This window comes from Vanacampus margaritifer, chromosome 2 (genome assembly GCF_051991255.1).
Source record: "Vanacampus margaritifer isolate UIUO_Vmar chromosome 2, RoL_Vmar_1.0, whole genome shotgun sequence".
NCBI classification, from domain to species: domain Eukaryota; kingdom Metazoa; phylum Chordata; class Actinopteri; order Syngnathiformes; family Syngnathidae; genus Vanacampus; species Vanacampus margaritifer.
The window spans coordinates 16,278,856-16,295,481 of record NC_135433.1 but is presented as its reverse complement, the minus strand read 5'-3'; the positions used below and the strand labels follow the sequence as shown (position 1 = coordinate 16,295,481).

At 40.5% G+C, this 16,626-nt stretch overlaps 1 protein-coding gene across 16 annotated transcripts in view; it reads right to left on the bottom strand.

Moving 5' to 3' along the window:
- Window positions 1-16,626, bottom strand: part of srcin1a (SRC kinase signaling inhibitor 1a) — a 118,839-nt gene that overhangs the window by 79,413 nt on the left and 22,800 nt on the right. For 9 of the 16 annotated variants that reach the window (XM_077556634.1, XM_077556636.1, XM_077556635.1 and 6 more), the window contains exon 1: window positions 15,808-15,935. The exons of 2 other annotated variants lie outside the window; for them this stretch is intronic. In XM_077556634.1, the coding sequence (XP_077412760.1) occupies window positions 15,808-15,889 (82 nt within the window). In that variant the 5' untranslated portion in view covers window positions 15,890-15,935. Of the gene's footprint in view, window positions 1-15,807; window positions 15,936-16,626 lie in introns of those variants that run through there. 5 more of the 16 variants (XM_077556648.1, XM_077556637.1, XM_077556651.1 and 2 more) reach the window with 1 other exon arrangement.

Here is a 16,626-nt window from a genome sequence, read left to right as displayed (position 1 = left end):
TGGCGCCATTACAGGGCATAATTGCCTATGGAACACAGAGAGTAAAATATTGTCGATGGGCTAGACGTTCGCTGCTGCATTATGGCAGTTTTGTACTTGACCCCTGGTTCACCTTTTCCTCATTCTTTACTTCCTGTATTCCTTCCTCGGAGCGTTTCCCTAGAGAGAGACCCACACCCCCCACCACCTGCTACCCTGTTCCTTCGTCCTCTCTTCATCTTGAGAGGGAGGCATCTGGAAAACATCTGTGTCTTTGCCTCTCTCCATCACATTCATTCATCACTGCATTTATCCACAATCCACAATCTCCGATGCCCCCGATGGTTTTGTTGTGTTCTTATTCCGCAAACACAATATTAGTCAGAGTACTGTGTTTTGACACTTTTGAGGGGTAACCTTGCATCTCCATTTAATAAATTGCATTTGCTGCTTACTGTGCTCTGGGGGATCCCATTTGAGAATATCTAATCTGTGCACAGATGAATGACAAGTGTTTTCCAAAAAGAAATAAATTACGTGCTCAATTCAAACAACATTGGTACTCTATTTGTTAGTAAAACCTGTCTACCCTTAGCAGAGCGATGAACTTGATTATTGCAGAATTATTTGCTATGTACCTTCGTGTGCCAAGTAACATCAAACCACCTCCTTTATATTTCATGTATCCATTTTGCTCCAAGGTCTTTAGTGGAAGCCAATTTTGCAAAAGGCACACAGCATTGCTCTTTTGAATAACCCACTGTGTTTGTTTCTTTTACTTAAAAGTATCCTTCACATTGTATTTATTTATGTATAATCTATTTGTACTTATTATTTCCATTCGTTTTGTGAATGGAGTAGGAAGATAACGGAAACTAATTTGCAAGATCAGAAGTGGTGCTGCTGGTGCACATGGTCCATTTCCTCTCACAAAAGCTTCAGACTTGCATAATGTACGTATATTTATAGCCCGCACTAAATAAAACACCTGAATGTCTGAAAGTCCAGCTCTTCACGACCCTGAACAGGATTATTGGTATAGAAAATGGATTTATATGCAAGATTCTGGTATCTTAGATAAGTCAACACAAATTGGTCTTGATGCTGATCTACCATCATTAAATTTCCAACCATGCATCCTCTGATTATCCATTTTTCATCCATAGTTTGACTCTCCACTCTATTGCCTCCCTATCACCAGTGTTGCCTCAACATGAGCTGGCAGGATCGGAGAACAAATGACTAGTGATGGGAAAATGAAGCTTCATGAAGCACTTGCGATACTTTTTGACTCCTCAAGATGGCACTCATGATTCAAAGATGCAATGCAAATGTGATCAATTTTTATGGCACTTGCCTTTATTTTTAAACCAAGAGCACCATCTAGAGGAGTCAAAAAGTATCGCAAATGCTTCATGAAGCTTCATTTTGCCATCACTACAAATGACGTCCTGGAAGAAGCCGAAAACAAAAACCATCGAGGCGCTCATTATCAGCAATCAGCTGCGTCGTCAACAACCGGGAAAGCGACGCCCCAAAAATAGGCCACTTCGGAGATCCATCATCATGGACGGTGAAAATAAAATGTCTTGTAAATTTGACACACCACAGTGAAGTGTTGTAAACAACCCTGTCAAGTTTGAATGCAATAAAATTAAAATTAAAAGTCCAAGTCTATCAAATGAGGCTTCAAAATCATGAAAACCAAGCCGTTCTCTCCGATCTCAAACATGGGCGTTAATCAAACACCTCTACTACAACCTCAAAAAAAAAAAGAATTCCGCTTCACCTAGCATCTTTGTTATGCCAAAGAAGTCAAATCAGTCATCACTTTAGTCACTGCATGACGTAGCGTCTTGACAGATGACATTTAGCCGTTGAGCGTAATGGCTAAGATGAGCTCAGATTGAAGCCTCCGCATTTGTACACGTGCAGCAGCCAAGAAAAAGAGGCAGGCTTTTGCCAGGATGCGGCCAACGATGCGAACCGTCCTTGGAGGTCGGCCGTGACCTTTCTCTTCCAACACGTTGGTGAGCAATCGCTTACTGATGTCGAGCTACAGGCCGGGGAAAGCAGCTGGGTGCCTGCAATTGCTCTAATTAATGCTACCTGCGTCCGCTCAGCGCCGCAGTCTTCAACCGGGTGATCCCCAAAAGAGAGCGCGGGTGAGCGAGACTTTCATGACAGCGCAGCAAAAACAAGCCTGACCTTTTGGACTACTTTTTATTCGGATGCCTTCGGGGGGATGCTGGTGCTGTCAAGTGGTGGGGAAAAGCTAGCGATAGATTAGCCAATACAGCAGCTTAATGGACTAGCAGTGTGGGGAAGAGCTCATAGATACAGGAAATCGAAAATGCTTCGTTTTAGTTTAGTGTTTATTAGTTTTAATATTAGTTTTAGCTTTTTCTATATTGACTATTTGTGGAGTGCAAAGTGGAAAAAATGCTAGATAAAAAAATAAAAAGGTCATTAGGCATTGTGTAATAATGTAAACTACACTTGAAAACGACCTTGTTTCTTCTGTATGGTCGTGCAGTAATACAATACGATTCAAATAGATCACAAACATCCATTTACCAAACCCATTAACAAAGACGAAGCAGCCAGGAAAGTCCTTTGGTCTGCTTGTTTGGTCCAGACTAAAAGTGGACTTTATGTGTATGTGGCGATCTATGCTCTCATTGGACACAAATGAGGAGCTTGGCACACGGAGCACCGACCCAGGAAAGGAGAAAAACATGGGAATTCCTACGTGATGCATTCCTGCTCTGCATATTTGTGCTGTAAACGCACATTTGTAAAATAATTGTGAGCGTCAAGAGCAGCTTATTTAATGCAAGTTCTTTCTGTGACGCTGTTTCTAATTTTGCAGCACTTTCGTGGAGTGTGTGCTTTTCCTGCATATAAAATGAGGGTCTATGTGCAAATAAACATACGTTCCAGCTCATTCTCGACACACAACATGCTAGCAGCAACGTGGCTAAACAAACTACGGAGGATTATTGCGCATTTCCCCCCCATGATGCTTGGCTACAGTGGCTTGTTAAGCCCAAAAAGGCGCATGAGACCTGATGTTGGTGCGGATCAGCCATAGTTTGTCTTCAGACTTGAGGCGGACCAAGACCACCTCAAAAATTAGGTCTCGGTCCGCTTGTTTGATCCGCACCAGGATTTGTTTGTGTGTATTCACACCTGCATAAAAGGTGGGAAATAAACTCTGGTCTGTTTAAAGTGGACCAAACAGTTCAGGCCTAAATACACCCTAAAACGAAGGACTATTTTGCAAAAATGTTCGTCAGTTTTAATCAGTTACCATTTTTTTTTACGAAAATGTTTTACAATTTTTGTTTTTGTTACTTCTTTAGGTTTCGTTAACTATGATAACGTTAGTACACTGCAGCAGTCGGCAAAACCAATCTGGCTACGTGGCAGCCATATTGGGATGTCTATATTCCCAACAAAGACAATGGAGGAACATTATGTTGAAGTTTTTTAAGTTGCTCATTTGCTCAACCGATTTTCATTACTTTTTTTTTTTTTGTCAGTGCCAAAGCACACGATATGAATATGTAACATTTGGAGAGAAAAAAAATCCAACCCACTTTTATTCCTGTGAAAACTTAGTCCCAATTAACTATGTCGTAATCATAAAACATTGTATGTAATCAAAAACAGTGCAACGTACCATCATCCTTGATCTTTGGCTTTTCTTGCCATCCTTAAATATGAAATGTGCTGACGACTTTGGCCCTCTTTGTTTGGTGTTGCCATAGGCACACAGCTCAAAAAGGGCATGGCATATCTACTCGGGGTGTGAATCTTTGAATGTCTCACGATTCGATTCAGAATCGATTTTCAATTAAGAACGATTTTTGGATTCGAAATGATTTGATTGACAATGATTTTTACTTCAATCTATACAGTAGATGTGCAAGGAATTGTAATGATCTACTCCAGTCTGACTCGCTAATGCTAATTAGCGCGCTACTCGCTGCACTTTTATCACTCAAAAGAACGGCTCCACGCTTAGAAAAAAAAAAAAATGTTATTGGAATAATAATTTGATCATGAGGTTTTCTTTCTCGTCTCTATTGTGGCTACAACTTAACAGTGTATTAGACCGCGTGGAACCACACTGCCCCTAAGTGGCCAAACAACATGAACAGCGCTCCAAATAAAGGGCCACACAGACAAAAGCAAGAAAGTATAAAATAAGTTAAATAAAATCTATTTTGTTACATTTAAAATCAATTCTGTACTAAATAAGAATCGCTATTCTTATGAGAATCGATTTTTTGGCACACCCCTAATATCTACCTATTCATATCTGTGGGAAGAGATGACCAACTAAGTGTAGAGTCAATGGCACTGGGGCTAATTATTTAGTTCCAAAACTTACTAGCTTACTTACAAACTTGGGTTACTTCACCGGTGTTGGAACAGAACTCTGCCATAAACCAATGATTCACTGTTGTCAGGTTCAAAACGGAACAAGTTCCACCTGCGTGCCCTTACAACAAAGCTGCCTTTGTGACTGGTGGCAGAAACACACAAAATCAAAAGAGGAGATAAAAATGTTTGTCTTCATCCCTCCCTTGCATTCTTCTCATCCCCGACAGCCTCTAAAAGGAAAAAAAGCCGCTTCTTCCCTGTGAGGACTTTTTCCACTCTGTTGTAGCCCACAGCACAGTAATCTAAGCTTATGGGGTTGCTATAACTCAACTTTATGTGATCAGGACCCCCTTCAGCCCCGTCTGTCGCACCGGGTGACAAACGACCTCAAGTCTGACGAGGCATCATTTGCCCCTGAGAGGCTGCAATGAGAGTGACTATTTAAACTGTTTGTTGTGATTTTTCTTCCCCGGGACCAATGTGACAGTCAGCGTCTGCCATCGCGTGAAGCGTGCAGTTTCTTCAACGGCGATGAGCCGGCATGTGGTGAGTCATCAATATTTCATGTGATGGTTGGCGATGTCAGCTCAAATGTTGCGATGTCTGGACCATACTGCAAGTGGACCACCGTGATCTCTTTTGAGAGCTAAGAGAACAGAATAGGGTGGTAGGCCAAGTCAGTGATGTTGTAGTGGTTCACTTGCCTGATTTTCTAGGGTGCATTCTGCCTTTCGCCTAAAGTCAGCAAAGATAAGCTCTTCACAACCATCTAGAAGACAAGTGGCATAGAAAATGGTGGAAGGAGGCAGTGGTAGACAATCAGACATAGTGGAATACATCAATTTAACAGCTGTGATATAGTAGCCACTGGCTCAAACCAATAAAGTAGCACTAAGGAACTTTCCAAACTTAATAAAACATTTTCATAACTCTCCTGATGAAACATCAACTCAAAACTAGTTGAATGGCACTTTTGCCATGGCCTGAGTGGGTCAGTATCATTTTTACTGGCACTAAGCAACTTTGAAAAGGATGGTAAGAACACTGCCACAGAAAACTACAAATGCACTGAAGGCTTTACGGCATACGCACTTCCCCTTTTCCCAATTTGTTAAAAAGATGGAAGTCAATTTGAATGTCGACGCACGATTACTGCTTTCCTGTCAGAAGCTGCAAGACAACTGAAAAGTTTTGTCTGAGGAGACAAAAAAGAAAAACAAACAAGGGAAGCAACCCGGATATCAGGACAGTCAAGGATCAATACCGGCCCAGCTTTCGCTTGCTGGCGAGAGCTCAAAAACAACGCAATGAGCTTGTCCTCATGGGAAATGTGGTCTTCCTTCAGACATAACAATATTGCTTTTGTCTATATGGTGCCGCCATAATCAACATAAACTGAAAGTTCCTTAGTGTTCTGGCCTCGTCTTCTGTCCTTCCAGCCTGATTTCCAGTGGGTGCTAAGGCGCTACACCACCACCGACAGTGGTCACCATATTATTATCTTGAAGAATAAATTAATGAAAATATTGGTAATAAAATAAAAGCAATTTAAAAAAAAATTGTATATGTATTTTTAGGTGAGTGGGATAAAAAAGCACATAGGTAATGATGAGTAAAGTTTGTCTGAAATGAAGTCTGCAGGCACATATTATTGACTATTGTAAAAAAAAAAAAAAAAGAAGAAGAAGAAAATGTTTACAAGATAGTAGTTCAATGCAATTGATAATGCCAAGGGAGCACATTCATTTAGCTTGTCAGAGTCCACTTCTGGGATTATGATTTAATTATTGAATTTTTTACGTCTCATCACACCACTTGAATTTTGTAAGATGGTTTGCTGATAGTGGTTGCTAGGTTACTCATACGCAGCTTTGATGTGCTTGTGCTTACTCAGTCACATTACAGACATTTGACTGTATAACTGCGTGAAGACGCTATGCTCTTGTTTAAACTTACAAAACATGACTAAAACTAAGAGTTTTTTTTTTCTTCTTCTTTTTTTCCAGGAGAGCTCAGTATTGTTCATTCGATTTGACATCATCATTGCTCTCCTTTTTTTAAAAAAAAAAAAAAGTTTTTCTTTTCTTTCTCTTTTTTTTTTAATATATATACATATATATACATATACACACATATATATATATATATATATATATATATATATATATATATATATGCTTTTTTTTTGTATGTGGGTGAGCATGTGCATGTGCGTGCGTGCGTGTGCGTGCGTGCGTGTGTGTATTCATCAGTTCACACAAAAAGCCCATTGAAAAAAAATCCCATACTAATAATATAATATAATAATAAATTGCCAAATGCAGAAACATCAATGTAAGTTATCACGATGTAGTGGCTCTCGCTAACAGACAGAATTAAGTAACCAGAATTAGGTTAAAAAATTCTATATACGTAGACCATGTTTCTATAAATTTTGATATTTGGTTTTTATTTGAGGCAGATATTTTTTCCATTAAAATGTGATTTATGAGGAGGTTAGACCATTGGTCGATATTCAGAGTTTGTTTATTTTTCCAGTTAACAAGAATTGTTTTTTAGCGATAGTAAGGGCTACAAGTGTAGATTGAAATTGTTTATGTGGTAAGTCAGTTGTTGTTAGGTCACCCAGCAAACACAAGTTTGGAGATAAAGGTATCCTACAGTCCAAAATAGCGGAAAGTTTTTCTAAGACTTTAGTCCAGAAATACATAACCGGAGTACATAACCATAAAGCATGAACATAAGTGTTTGTAGTGTTTTGTAAACATTGGAGACAAATGTCGGAGTCTGAGAGTCCCATTTTCTTAATCATATATTGAGTAATGTATGTTCTGTAAATAATTTTATATTGGATAAGTTGTAAATTTGTGTGTTTTGTCATTTTAAATGCGTTTTCACAAACTTGAATCCAAAAGTCAGATTCCGGTGCTATAGACAAGTCTGTCTCCTATTTCGAGACATTTTATCAGTATATGAAAGTAACTTATATATTTTTGAAAGATTTCTTTTTGTTGTCGGAGAAAGCTTGTTAATATCTTTAGCTAAAACAGGCGGTTGGAGCGTAACCCGAAGTGTTGGAATTTTTTTCTTTATCATATTTTTAACTTGTAGATAATGTAAAAAAAAATCTGTTTTTTATATTGTATTTTTGGAGCAAGGATGTATATGATATAAACATATTATCTGAGAAGAGATGGTGGAGATGTGTAATTCCTTTCTGCTCCCACACACCTAAATAAAATGGTTGGTTGTTAAGTTGAAAGTCGGGGTTATGCCATAGGGGAGAGAGCCCACAGGGCTCACTCGCAGCCATTTTCACGGAAGCAACCCCTTCGCTCCCAGCTGTTTTACTGGATTTTGACTGATTTTGCAAGGCCCAAAGAATATTGTGTTCTATTGCTATAAAAAACTACCAAAAGAAAGATTAGAGTGTCTTCGTTGATCAGGGAAAAAAAGTATATTTGTATCTGTTTCCGTTTTGCAGCAATTAGCATTTAAATATAGCTAAGTTTCATCATTATTCACAAACCTGGTGAAAACACTGGGGAAAAGAGCTCATTGCAACATGGCCCTGGTTAATCTCTTATACTCTGCTGCCACCTGCTGGCCGTTTTTATGTAATAACTACCATTGCTTTATGTGACCTCTTCAGATCAGAAGCTGCAACAAAGCCTTCTGTATCCTCTAGCATTAAAAAATAATTAAGTTTTTGGGACCATGGCAATATTTAAAATAAAACGTTTTTGGGAGCAAATGAGTTAAGCACGAAACAAACACGTTTTATTACATTTTAATGAAGTTGTTTCTCGCACTGTGTGAGTTACATGCTTTCATGCCCTATCGTCTGCCCGAAGACTGGCGCTGGCCACTGAATTGTTGTCATGGCCGAGTGGTTAGTGCTAATGGCAATAACCCTAAAAACAGTCGATTTTGCTTTTGTTTTCATTTGCAACCAGTGGGCAACCGCACTTTTTTATTGTTCCCAGTGATGAATACAAGGCTCCTACAGAGCTTTGATTGCTTTTTAGTTTAAATTTGGGATTTTATTGGTAGCTACTTTACTGATCCTGAAGGATGTTCTTTAATCGTCCTCTGTAAAATCCACTATCTGGCTTCCCAACTGAGACAGCGCTTTACATTCATCAGCACTTCAATGAAGCTGTCCTCCCAAGGTCTGTACATCAATGCCGCGTCCTTGACCATGGCCCTGTACCATGACGATTACAGTCTTCAACCCTAACTAGCTGGAATGGGGAAGGGCTGCCCAAATGAAGATATCATGATATCTTCCAACGATATTCAAGCTTTGATGGTGACAAGCTTGTCTCTCTCGCTCTCTCGTTTGCTGTTAACAATTTACGAGACATTTGTCTGTAATCTGGCGCAAAACCCCCTGTGACACATTGCAATTCATCAATTATGCAGATCTTGCTGTACAAAGGCGAAAAACACATCCAAATTAGTCTCAATGATTTTCAGGGAGGAGAGGTATAAAACGGAGCAGCAGCCTTTTAACGACTGCTTCTGGAGAGCGCTTACTGTACAATCCTCTGGCCCGGCGCATAAATCAGCATTCAGCCCTGAAGGACGCGCCACTCATTCAGGTTTGAAGGTAATCAAAGCAACGGTCCGACGGCTCTTTTAACACAATTTGGACAGGAAAGGGAGACTCATTGATCGTCAATCGGCTCGACAGAACTGCCTTGTGGCCTCAGCGTTCACTTCTGTGGCCCTCTCCACTATGGCGGCCATCACCTTGACAACATTACAACAGAAAAATCTCAGCCACTTATTATTTCCACCGTTCCGTTCCCACAATACCAAAGAAACCCATTCTTCAGCACCCTGACATGTTAAATATGAATATTGTAAAGGCTTTTGATTTAAGAAGCATTCCATGCTTTTTATTTCAAACCGTTCTACTCAAACCTTATCAGTAAAAATCCAGATGTCCTTGGAAGGAAAATTACAAACAAGTTTCTGCTGACAAGACGGAACCGGTAGCGAGTTAAACACACGCTTCTGTTCTTTCTTTGTCCCCACACAGCTATTGACACGGGCAATTCCTAATATGTAGAGAACCAAAAAACAAATTAGCCATTTAATTGCTTTTAGTTTGAGACTTATTTATCAAACGGCAAGTTAAAATAGCAGCATTAATGAGTTGGGGAGAGCGAACAGTAGTGTGTGTTTAATAGAGGGTTTAATAGCATCCAATCATGGGTGGGCATAAGGCAAACAAAGCTGATTTGGCCGTCGCAAAATAACATTTAAATTCAAACTGGTTGACTGCTAGGTCAGGTGTGCAGGTGGTTGGCTGCATGAGCTGCCATCTGGGAGCAAACGCAACTGCGACTGACTGAAAATGCTCACGACACAAAAATTAAACAAAATGCGCTTTTTGTGCCAAAGAGAAGCACATTCAAACCAGCTGTTGTTCCTTCACTGCTATTTTTCAATTCGCGTCTTTTACCTTATCCGTCGCCTTTGGACAGCTATGTTCCCTTGGAGAAATAATAAACATGACAAAAGCCTAAGAAACACCAGCAGTTCTCGTGCTGCATACTAACAACACTTACTCCGGACTGCGCTATCACTTTGGGCTACAAAAAGTCCCAGAAAAGGTTAGAATACTCAGCAAAAAGCAATCTATAAAAGAAAGATCAGACCTTCAAATGAGACAAGGCCTTTTTCATCTCTCAGATGAGTCAAATCAGATGGCGGGTATGTACATGTCAATTACGCTGATGTTGATCTTTATTCTTGTGGCATGTTAGTTTTAGAATCACACAACATGCCTGCCATCCCTAAACGGCAAAGCAGAGGAAAGGTACTCCCCTGTGCGGAGCAGGTAATCCCGGCCTGTGTCAGGGGAGAAGGTGTGGATTTATAACTGTAAGCCTGGCAGTTACAAAAGGAACTCATTGCCTTTCACGTTAAACCCTTGGCCTAGAGCTGGACTCAAGGTAATCAGACTCACTCTTGGGGTAAGAATCACCTCCTGTATAGCGCATCTATAACAAAAGGATGACAGCCGTGTCGTTGCAGTGTTGACCTCCAACATACACAGAAAAATGAGTCAGTGTATCTTTAGGGTTCTTCCTAAGAGCTTGTCGTCAAATGCAGCCGCACATGGTTCCTCCATGACACTCTGGCGATATTCTGACTACCCGAGATATTCACATGTGCAAAAAGGGGGTAAAAAAACGTTCCTGGAAAGCTAACGCGAGAAGAATCCACTCTCCGTGCTTGAGCTTGGTGTAGAGCCTTGACATTTTCTTTATTTGTCTCTTCTACCTGACTGCACATCAGTGTCACAGCAAATTGGTGAGCCTGCAGAGTGAGCGGAATTCTAATCCCTTAAAACACAAGGAACGCGAGGTAGCAAAAGGACAGGGGGAGGAAATTACACAAGGAGAATTGGTAAGAACTGTATTCTGATGTGATCAGGGATTTACAGAAGTACAAAGACAAGCAAAGCGGGGTCTTGAGACTTAACCGTGTTACATGTTGACAATCTGGAAATAGATTTGAGCGCGTGCCCTTGTCATCCCGACATCGTGTTAAGGAGAACCCGAGTGGCGAATCAGACACGCGTCATGTTGAAGCTGATAGAGGAAGATTTCAGACAAACCAGAGCCTGCACTCACTGGGCCTGAAGGCGACCCTGTTCCGTCTGTCTGAGGAAATCTCATACACTCAAGATCTAACCACACCTACACTTGGTCTCTCGGGGATTACGGACTATGAGGGACGTGTCAAAAGGAGTAAGAGCCTCATGGGAGGAGGGCCCTGTTCCATCACAGAGTGTCCTGCAAGAGGCAGAGCTTGTTGCTACCCTCACGGGACGTCACAGCTCTTGGCCTCAACCTTTTTCAGTGTGTGAGTGGTGACAATGGCTGACTGTCCGTCACGCAAGGTCTGACCCACATTCTCCGAGTACGGGCAAGGTCGGCAAGAGCGGCGTGATGGGACCATCTCAGCCATTCACCCGTGGGACAGATCCTCACTCGTCAGAAGCACATCGGCCCCAGACGAGTTCCACCACATGGGAGTGATGTCAAGGGCACGGCGTCGGCAGCGTCTTTAAGGCAGCGCTGCCTCAGGGGGGAAAAGGGCTGACGGTGGTGCGATGCAAAGCAGCTCATTAGGCCAAGACACTGTTGGGTGCTGACTTATTCATGGCCAGCGCCGCAGAACAGAGGCCTGGGAGACAGAGTTAATTTGCTTACTGCCGTGTGTGCCAGATGAAAACCACTGAAACTTAACAGTCTTCTGCCAAATTCCAAGTAGTTTAAACATCAGAGAGAAGCCCCGAGAAGCCATGTCCACATCTGCATGCTGGAAAGACGGTTAGAAGAATACTGTAAGTTGGCAGGACATGGGTTGGGAGGACTAATTTGGAATGCTTGAGTAAAAGGTGGCATAGTCGCTTGTCTATTCAGGGTGTTAAAATTCAGCTTGTTTGCCAAACATTGATCACCCATTTGAAGTCATGCAAAGTAAGATTTAGGCTGGATTTAGACGTCATGGTCCAAGTAAAGTATTCCGATTTTTTGCCCTCAAAAGGCACATTTGGGTTAGGCATCAGAGCAGAGAAAATAGAAAACGTAAATCGGCTTTTTCAGCTCAGGATCAGGCTTTTTCAAATAATAAATCAGATCGGACAATTAGAGTGTGATATCATCACAATATATTGATGCACTGTGTACACAACTACGTTTGCCCAAACAATACAAGTAAACATTGTAAAGCAAAAGCATAAACATGGTCTAAATATGCCACATTGATGATGTGTCCTTCAAAATAATTGTCAACGCCAGCCAGCCTATGAAATGATGCAATTAAATATTTGTATTATTTATGTATTATTGTTTACTTCCATGCTGTCCAATTGTAGGGTTACTTAGAGTGGATACTATTTAGGTGTCGGCACAATCTGGTTTTGTCATGTGTGTTCTCATTGTAAACACACATATGACAGTGACACTTGAAATAGGGCTAAACAGTAAAAATAATAATAATAATAATTTAAAAAAGAAAAGGAAATAGGCATCAAATTGAAATTGGGCACTTGAACCTGCTGCATACAACTCGAACTTGAAGAGTGTGTAAACAAGTGAAGTGTCAATGAGGTCAGTTTTGACATAAAAATTAAAAAAAAAAAAACATTCCAAAGTGCACAGTAGAGGTTAGGTATCTAAAACACACATTAGTCAAAAGCACACATAATACAAATAGAGAAAATCTATGACCTCCGTTTTTCACCTCCAAAACTCTCTCTGGTGGCGCATACAGCAATATATCAAAGAGAGATATGATTATGCACGTACGAGATCAAGTTATACATCAAGTAAAATGCAGGCTATTAAGGATGGAGGGCACGAGCTAAAATATCATCCTAAGCAGGGAACGCTGGTCTATTTTACGCTCAGCTTGAACGCTCTGCAAGGTACCGCCGTCCTCCCTCTTCCTGTGACCTTCACAAGTCCTTGCCTGACGGCGCAAGTGCAGCGTGACTTCACCGTTTCGGCTGACGTGCCAGCGTGCAGCATAGGACTGGTGCCCAGCTTGCCTCCTATCTGTTGCTTATCTCAATCATGCATACACTCCTGAAATCCGTACTTTTCCATCCCTTATGTGGCCAAACAACACACTTCCATTTGGCTTCACTGAATTTCCCTGAACAAAGCGATGTCTGTCAAGCGAGGAATGATTGGCGTGGAGCTGAGGCCTTTGTTGACTTCATTCATAATCATTTTGAAAATAAATCCTGGCTCCAGCAGTGTTTTGTCATTGACATCAAGGTTGTTGTGTTTCTTCTTCACATAAAAGTCCTAAAACTCATTCAAATGCGGTAGGCAGTGTGAAAAAAAAAAACACTCTCGGGGAATCCTCACTGAGAACAATACTTCCTAAAATATCTCAGGTGGCAAATTTACTCACATTCTCTACATTAAGAGACCCTCCCTGGCTGTCTAGGGGCAATATAAAACAGACAGACGGATATGCTGTTTGCAGAGATTTAGCTTGTTGGAGAGCATAAAGAATATATGACTGTGAGTACTGTTATTTTGCTTTATTTGTTGCTGCAGCTTTTGTGCTCAAATATCCGTTGTTGGTTATACTGTGCAACTCAAGGCACCATTGTATTTGTTACTTCAATACACCAAGACAGCAGACACAAGCACAATGAGCTGATCACCAGAACTAATTAAATGTGTTGGATTGGATTACCAAGATGCAAGTCATAACTTACGAAAGTCTGAGTGATAAAAGATCAAATCTGATATTTGCTTCAGATGGAGACAATGGAGGACTCAATGTCAGTTTTCCTGTCCTGGTTTCATCAGCGGTTATTATTGATATCGCGTGGAGTGATTTGAGTGTTCACTCCACAATCAATGCTCATTTTTCTTGCATATACGCAGTATGGATGTCCGTGCCCTTCAAAGAGCGAGCGCGTTCACTCCAGTGGAGCCGGCTAATTGGCCGCACTGTCTGCTCTCGGAAGCGACTTTAAAAAGGCTAAGGGAGCAAATGCGTCGATGCCTTGCCTGCTTCTCTTTTGCCAATAACCACTCAGAGTTGTCCTTTTTTTTTTCCAGTTTCTTGTCGTTACTCAAGCGCCAAATTAACCTTGGAAGGCATCAAATGGGCTACATAACGCAGGCGGAAAGGCTGTCGGGGAGTGAGGGGCCTATCTATGCTCGGGTCTGTTTTTAACGGAAAATCATTTGTTTACCTGACAATGGCAATACTGTAAACGACAGCATCAACATTTCCAAGTAGACGCTGAAAACAGAAGACAGATATAGCCATCTGAAATGGTCTTTTAAATAGTGTCTGAATCGTGGACATTTGGGCCTCAAATGCTGAAACTAGTTACCTACTGGGGGAAAACAAATATGCATGCTAATACTATTCAAATGAAAAAAATAAAATAAAAACTGTTTTAGCCACTTACCAAGTGAGTGTGAGCTTGAAATTTTACTTTAAAATGCAGTGCTTGGTCAATTAGTTTTTGATTGGCCACTACCCTGCCCAGGAAGAAGAAAATACTGCGCCACCCTCTTAACTCTCCACCGTGACTATAAATAGTATCATATGTCGATAAAATTATTGTAAGTACACCTCTGCCACCTACTGTAGTGTATGTGGACTTACACTCTATTCTAGTACGCCAAAAAACAACAATATGTGCCCCTTATTTGAGTTAGGGTTAGTGTGATTAGCTTGAAATTTCAAACTCAAGGAAGCGTCAAAATGCTCTTCAAAACAGTTTCTGGCCCAAGGATGTAAATGTGACAAATGCTAAAACAAATGCTAAAACCTTTCATCTAAAAAAAGCAGCATTTTGCAAAGCCCCTCACCAGGTAAGCTGTTCTAAACCGTGTCTGACCCATGGACATAAGCACTACAAAATGATGCGATTTTTAAACCTAAAATAAAATGCTAAATTTCAAACAATTTTGTCAAATAAAGTGGGATTGAAAGGCATGGACATAAGCGCCCCAAATGCTCAAATCTTCAACCTAAAAATTCTGGATTTTGAAACACTTTTCTCAAATTAAGTGGAATTGATTAGAATTTTCACACACAAAGTCATTTTAACTCATTTACTGCCATTGACGGCTATAAACGTAAAAAAATTCATTTGAACTATTTCTATTAGTTTCACTTTTTTCCCCCCACTTTTTTTAACAAGAGTATGAAAAATTTGTGATTAACCGTGAGTTAACTAGTGAAGTCATGCGATTAATTACAATTAAAAATCAATGAATCGCCTGACGAGATGATTATTAAAAATTAGAGGTGTCAGGCGGTTAAAATTTTTGTCGCAATCAATTGCATGACTTCAATAGTTAACTCACAATTAACCACAAATTTTATATCTGTTCTAAATGAGCAATAAAAAGTAAAAACAATTCTAGGTTTTCATACTATTGTTAACAAAAGCATAAAAAAAATGTTAAACTAATGGAAAAATTAAAATGATTTTTTGACGTTTATAACCGTCAATGGCAGTAAATGAGTTAAAGTAGTCTGGAAATAACAGTATCCCTTTAACGTTAAAATCTTATACTTAAAAAATATATTTAAAAAAGCCAAGCTTGGTAAGCTTTTCACAATTGTCTCTGTTTTTACTAGGTTGTATTTGTGTAGAGCCTAAAAGACCAAACAAATTTTAAAAATATACTCCGATAAAAAATTCTGCCACAGGAAGATTAAATGATTTATAGCAACGAATCAGCAGTTGTTTTGCGCTAAATTTAGCACAAAGCAAAAACGGACAAACTCAGTAATGACAAGAAAAGAAAATCCTTTTTGGAAGTGTATCAAAATTTCTCTCCTGCAGGCTACGAATGAACTGGCACAGATTGGAACAGAAGGCCGTTTGCAAAAAACACAGAGATGTAGCTGGACACCGCTTACCTCCGGCGGCAGCGTCCTCGCATCCCAACACCAACACCTGGCCGACATCAGGCAGGAACACCTGGTAATCCTCACCAAACATCCCCGCCCTTCTTTCACTGCAGCCTCCCCCAAACAGACAAATTTGAATCTACTCTGTCCGTACTGTTCACTGTTGCCCTCCCGCAGTATGCCAGGATGCTTCTGCCTACATGGGAAAGTGGCCTATATATCAACACTCAGCATATACAAAAGGGCGTCCTTTAATGGCATCTCTTGCTCGTGACTTTCTTTCAACAACTCGACGAAAGAGCTCCAGGCGGCAAAGGCACTTCGAGAGATGAATACACTCTATGGCGAGGGGTCGGGACTGAATGTGACGACGCCACAATGGCGGACTCCATTTGTGTCTTTGCAACGAATACAAGTGGAATAACGCAGCATGTCCTCCAAAGCATTTCCACAAATCCCACCTTCAAACGCAAATAGCATCCAAGTATTTGAAACGACTTCAAAAATAATTGGGATTATCTTGAAATTTCACGACCAGGCACAAAGTACTAGTACTAGTAAATTCCGCCTAAACCATTGAGGAATGTGCCAGCCCTCAACCAGGTAAATGTGATTTCCTTGAAATTTCACATGTCAGAGTCTGGTCTATAGATGGATGTGGGATTAGCTTGGAAATTCCCTCCACGTGCTCTTCAAAATAAACCCTGGACCACAACCTGTCTTGTTTTTTCAGTTTTCCCTTCCTGTATGTAGAACATGTCTCCATACATGTGTTCATTTATGTATCAGACATATTGTGTAGTTGTCACTCATTTGAGAACGACAATG